The 6,537-nt window shown below is 52.1% G+C and overlaps 1 protein-coding gene across 1 annotated transcript; it reads right to left on the reverse strand.

Moving 5' to 3' along the window:
• Positions 1-5,025: 5,025 nt before the first annotated feature.
• On the reverse strand, positions 5,026-6,537 carry LOC119333284 (putative laccase-1; the record flags this gene model as incomplete). The annotated part of the gene is made up of 2 exons (XM_037606226.1): positions 5,026-5,396; positions 5,502-6,537. Coding segments are annotated over 2 exons (1,167 nt in total), but the record flags the coding sequence as incomplete, so codon positions are not given.

Here is a 6,537-nt window from a genome sequence, read left to right on the forward strand (position 1 = left end):
CTTGGCGCCTCCCTCTCCCCTGCTACACCTCTCCCTCTCGCAGAAGCTCGGCGAAGCCCTGCTGCGGTGACTGCTGCATCCACCACCACGCCGTCGTGCTGCTGGATCTTCATCAACCTCTCCTTCCCCCTTGCTGGATCAAGAAGGAGGAGACGTCACGCTGACCGTACGTGTGTTGAACGCGGAGGTGCCGTCCGTTCGGCGCTAGGATCTCCGGTGATTTGGATCACGACGAGTACGACTCCCTCATCCCCGTTCTTTGGACGCTTCCGCTCGCGATCTACAAAGGTATGTAGATGCATCCGATCACTCGTTGCTAGATGAACTCATAGATGGATCTTGGTGAAAACGTAGGAATTTTTTTTGTTTTCTGCAATGTTCCCCAACACTGTGACAACACTGGTCGCGGAGCAGGTGGAGATAAGGGCCGACCAACTGGCTGGCGAGGGGGTGTTGCAGGTGGGGCCCGTTCTGAGGAAGATCCAGTTGGTGGAAGCGCACTCAGGAGTGGCTGTGTTACCATTGGTCACGCCCCCTGATGGTGGCGTGCGTGTCGAGGGGTCGGGCAAAGAGGATCCGGACGCGACAGCTGCAGAGGTGGAAAGGGATGTCTCTGCGCATGTGGGTGGGGACACAGGGAATCCCGAGGAGATGGCGACTAATGCAGGGGATCCGGTGCGAATAATGCTTAAGGAAGTTTCTCCAGCATCTGTGGATGTGCGCGCAAAAGTGGCGTGCCAGGATTCGTTGGCCCCAGTGCCGGACATGTAGGACGTTGATTCGGCCATGTAATCGCGGGGCCCAACTGCCAGGGACGGAATGACTCCTTAGGAGTCGATTGTGTTCGGAAAGTTGAAGTGGTTCTGTAATGCGCTTGTAAAAAAGCTTTCGCCGCCGCTTCTTTTGGAGGTGCAGTCCACATTGAGGCCGGAAGCTGAGCCGTTTACTCCGTGTAGAGCGACGAGAAGTACCAAGAGGGCTCCTGCTTCCAGAAACAAGGCGACCCAAGCCGAGAACGTACTCATGCGTGCGCTGGGTATTGTTCCAAAGGACTTGGAAGGCAATGATGATCATATCGCGGAGCTGGCAGAATTATTTGAGTCACCTCTGAGGGAGCAACACATCCGGGTTATCGCGGCAATGTTTGGAAAGGAAGTGCCACCGGTGCAAGACAGGAGCTCGGGCACGATGGTTGTGGAGGGGCATCTTGATGCATGCCTTTGTGGGGGTGTCGGGTGGACTCATATGATTTCATGGATTGGAACCCTCAAGTCCTATGTTGGAACGTGCGGGGGTTGAACAACATGTCTAAAAGAAATGCCGCGAGGAATTTTATTAGTGAGGCTAAGGTCAACTTGGTGTGCCTCCAAGAGACTAAACTTGATGTAATCGATGTCTTCGTGGTTATGCAATGTATAGGGCCATCCTTTGATGGCTTTGCTTACTTGCCGGCGACGGATACTAGGGGTGGCATTCTTGTCGGATGGGACACATCCGTTTTGGCGATGGATAACTTTACCTTTGATAACTTTGCCCTCACGGGACAGTTGCATAATAAGGATGGGTGAGATTGGTGGCTTACCGAGGTGTACGGCCCCCAAGGTGATGAGCTCAAGACTCAATTCTTGGCTGAACTCCAGCTAAGACGTGACTTGTGCCCGGGACCGTGGATGGTCCTTGGGGATTTCAACATGATCCTTAATGCCAATGAGAAGGATAATGTGAATCTCAACTGTAATATGATGAGGAGGCTTAGGACGTTTGTGGATAACAATGAGCTCAAGGAGATTTACATGCACGGGAGGCGACTTACTTGGTCTAATGAGAGGGATCAAGTGGTGATGACCAAGATTGATAGGGTCCTCGTCTCGGTGGAGTGGGAGTTGCACTTTCCGGATGTCCTTCTTCAAGCGTTGTCTACGAACATTTCGGACCATGCTCCGCTCCATCTCTCCACTTCGGCACCTTTCTGTGCTAAGAGAAGGTTTCGTTTTGAGTTATATTGTATTTGTTTGGAGGGTTTTGAGCAGGCGGTTAAGGATGCTTGGGTGTACGACGATGAAATTGTTGACCCTTTCAAACGGCTTGATGCGTTGCTAAGAAACACTATGGTGTCTCTGCAAGCTTGGGGACAGAGAAAATCTGGAAATATCAAGGTCCAGTTGGCGATCGCAAACTATGTCATTCTACGGCTGGATAGGGCTATGGAGGACCATAGTTTGACGGTGGAAGAGCGTTGGTTGCGAAGTATGCTTAAGAAGTTGGTGTTGGGCTTGGCATCCCTTCAACGCATGATCGAGAGGCAACGGTCGCGCCTTCGTTGGATTAGGGAAGGGGATGGGAATACCAAACTCTTCCAAGCTGTGGCGAACGGTCGGAGGACAAAGAATTTCATCCCGCACCTGAGGCACAATGGGGAGCTGGTTACGGACCAAGAGAGGAAGGAACATATCTTCACAGAGGCTTATGAGAACATGCTGGGACGTGCGTCCATGCGGGAGGCAGATGTGAACCTTCAGTTCTTGGAGATGGAGGAACACGAGCTCTCGGAGCTGGATGCAATTTTTATGGAGGAAGAAGTCTGGAATACCATCAAGGAGATGCCGCCGGATAGGGCCCCGGGACCGGATGGTTTTATAAATGCTTTTCTCCAAAAGGCTTGGCATATCATTAAGCAAGATGTGATGGCGGTGTTTCTCAAGCTCTATGTGGGAGATGGACAAGGGTTTGACAGGCTCAACCGGGCACACATTGTGCTCATTCCTAAAAAGTCTAACACCGAGGAAGTAGGGGATTTTAGGACGATAAGCCTCACCCATAGCGCGGCCAAGATCTTTGCAAAAATGCTGGCAAACAGGGCTTGGAGGAGGATGAAAGAGATTGTGACGCCGAACCAATTGGCATTTATTTGTGGGAGGCATTTACACGATAACTTTCTCTTAGTAAGACAAGTTGAAAGGAAAATCCATGCAAGAAAGGAGGCGGGAGTTTTCTTCAAGTTGGATATATCACACACATTTGACTCCCTCGCTTGGCCTTTCCTTTTTGAGGTGATGAGAAGTAAAGGCTTTGGTCATAAATGGTGTGAGCAGATTGTCATTCTTCTTAAGACTGCCAACACCAAAGTGCTCGTAAATGGTGTGCCAGGCCAAAGTTTCGTTCATGTCAAAGGTTTAAGGCAAGGCGATCCAGTTTCGCCCTTGCTGTTTGTGATTGCCATGGATGTTCTCTCCAAGATAATGGTGAAGGCGTCGAACTTGGGAGTGATCAACACCTTTGTGGGCATCACGGCCCACCAATCGGTCTCTATTTATGCCGATGATGTCGCCCTATTTGTGAAACCAAGGGCGTCGGATCTCAACTTCATCACGGCTGCTCTTAAGGCATTTGGTGACGCATCGGGTTTGAGAGTGAACTAAAGTAAATCTCTAGCGGTCATGATACATGGTGATGACGAAGATAGGAACCGGGTGGAGTTGGTGCTTAGTTGCCGCATGGGGACCTTCCCTTGTAAATATCTTGGGTTGCAATTGGCTATACGACAGTTGACGAGAGCCGAATGGAAGCCCATGTTGGACCATGCTAAGGGCTTTGCCCCGGCGTGGCAAAGATGGCTTTTGCACCGTCCCGGTAGGCTCGTGCTGGTGAAGTCAGTGATCGCGGCAAAACCAATCCACCACTTCATGATTGATGATGCTCCGCTCTGGGTCTTCAAAGAGATTGATCAGTGGATGCGCGACTTCTTTTGGGTGGGCAAGAACAAGGCAAATGGAGGCCAATGTCTGGTTGCTTGGAACTTGGTGTGCAAGCCTACCTGGCTTGGTGGTCTCGGGGTGCGGGACCTGTGGCTCCAAAGCCTGGCACTACGCGTTCGATGGGAGTGGCTTCGACGTACTGACCCTGGGAGGCCGTGGCAAGGGCTCTCGATGTTGGTGGACCGAGATGCGAGAGCGGTGTTCGACAGTCTCGTTCACATTGTTGTGGGCAGAGGAGATAAGGTGCTGTTCTGGCGAGATAGATGGATATTTGGATTTGCCGTCAAGGACATTGCGCCACTTTTGCACGCCCGAGTGGACACGCGTACCGTTAACAGAAGGACGGTGCAGGAGGGGTTGACCAATGGAAGGTGGCTATCGGACCTAAACGGGGAGCTAAATTTTGGGAGTCATCTGCAACTCTTACATCTCAACCTGGCCATTAGCACGGTAATCAGGGATCCTACCAGTGAGGATGTGTTTTCTTGGCCGGCGGACCCGTCCGGTCGGTACACGGCTCGGTCCACCTATCACAGATTGTGTATTGGGGCAGAGAGGGTGCCATTTGCTTCTTGCATCTGGAAAAGTTGGGCGCTTCTCAAGTGTAAACTCTTTGCCTGAATGGCAGTGCAGCACCGCATTTGGACATCAGATAGGAGGGCGCGACATGGTCTGCAGGAGGAGCCCTCGGCCTGCTACTTGTGTCTTCAAGAGGAAGATAATGCGGAACACATCTAAGTGCAGTGCGTGTACGCTAGAGAAGTATGGCACTATATCTGGAACCTCAGGACACTTTGTTGGAATGGTGGCTTGAGGATAGGAGCTTATTTACGAAGAGTGGGAAACGTGGTTTTGACACTCTAGTCATTGCCACAATCTGGGCGATATGGAAGCAACAGAACGCGAGAGTTTTCAACAGGACTCGCCAACAACTGCAGGCGCAGGGCCTGGCCACGGCCATTTTGGATGAGATCAAGGCGTGGAAGGCGGCGGGTCTAGGTGGAGCACTACGTTTTGTGAGAGTGTTGGTATAGGGTAAGTGTGGGGGTAAGGGTGAGTGCGTGAGGTGGAGGTTTGTTCCATCTCTGGCTTCTTGTACATGATTTTCCTCCTCTTCTATAAAGATAAGGTACGCCTTCGGCGTACTCTTGAGAAAAAAAACTGTTTTTATTGAAAGGACGAGGAGTCCTTTTAGAACTGTTGCTTGAAATGGAAATGTGCATATAACCGGAATTCGTAATAAAACATTATTTAATTCATATATAGTTATCGAATAGTACAAGAAACACATTTACACTTTAAATAAATTACTTTTCTCATCCATCCAAATAAAAAGAAAAATCAAGACTGCTAATCACATGGGAGTCAACTATCCCCTTTATTCCACACAAACCTATATAAGCTTAAATGATAAACAATATAATAAATCAATGATAAAAATCAGTCAACTAAACAACAATTTTCCGGTCTGATTGTCCTGCACATGTCTGCCTTTTCCCATGTGGATTGTTTAGCAGGTAGGCATGTTGGGAGGCGGAGGCAACATTTTAGCTTCAGGAGCCTTGCCATCCTTCACGATGAAGACAGTGTTCATTCCCCACAGCACATGGCGATCAAAATGGCAATGCATGAACCACACACCTAAACAAGAGCAAATACACAAAATATTAGAGATTGCACTTGATTAATTCGTTCCAAAGAATGCATAGCCATTGCCCAGAACCTGAATATATATAGTTGACTCACCAGGATTTGTTGCGCGGAATCGGATTGCGGCCCAGCCAGCTTTGGGCACGGAGACGGTGTTCTGGTGCGGCGGGTCGACCAAGTTATAGGTGGCCGGGTCCTTCTGCTCGTCAAAATTACCGAACCCTCTCCCTACCACGTAGAACGTGAAGCCGTGCAGGTGCATGGGGTGGTTCTCGGCGCCAAGGATGGAGGTGTCCTGGAACACCACCTCCACGACGGCGCCGTACTCCACCACCTTCACCTTGGTGCCGCGCTTGGTGGCCCAGCGCTCGACGGGGTCGTTGTCGACGTCCGTGAAGTTGAAGAAGAAGGGCGGCTTGTTGGGGAAGTCTGTGTCGAACACGCCACGGACGGAGCGGTAGTAGGCTCCGAGGATGTCGACGGCCGGGCTCGCGAAGCTGACGTTGTTGAGGCTCGCCGCTAAGCGGTTGCCGCCGGGGCCCCCGCACGTCTCGTTGGGCGCGCAGGGGAGCACGTTGACGGCGATGGTGACGAGCATGCGCTCATCGACCTTCCTCGGCACGTTCACCGGGTGGTCCTTGCTGCCCAGCGACCGGAGCTGCGCCGTGTATGCCGTCGCCGAGTCGATGTCGTTGACGCCCGGAAGGTTGGCAGGGAACTCCGGCCGGCCACGCGCCGGTGCGTCGTCCATGTATTCCACGATGGCGGTGGCGGTGCTGTTGTTGACCTCGATGTTGGGGTTGGACGCGAACGTCCTCGCGGCCATGTAATACCGGCCGCCGTCAGCGCGGTTGGCTTGGAGGAGTGCGTCCATGGTCTGTCCCGGCGCAATCATGATGTGCTTGACGGCGAACGGCTTGGTGTAGTGGCCGTCGGTGCCGACCACGGTGAGGTTGTGCCCGGCGACGCCGAAGAAGAGGTCGTTGGAGAGCCCCGCGTTGATGATCCGGAGCAGGTACGTCTTGCCGTGCTGCACCGGTATCTTGTAGGTGCCGGCCTTGGAGCACGGGAACAGGTCCCCCGGCTGTCCGTTGATGGTGTTCGCGTCCGAGATGTTGATCTCGCCGCCGGT

Source organism: Triticum dicoccoides, chromosome 7A (assembly GCF_002162155.2).
Source record: "Triticum dicoccoides isolate Atlit2015 ecotype Zavitan chromosome 7A, WEW_v2.0, whole genome shotgun sequence".
NCBI lineage: Eukaryota > Viridiplantae > Streptophyta > Magnoliopsida > Poales > Poaceae > Triticum > Triticum dicoccoides.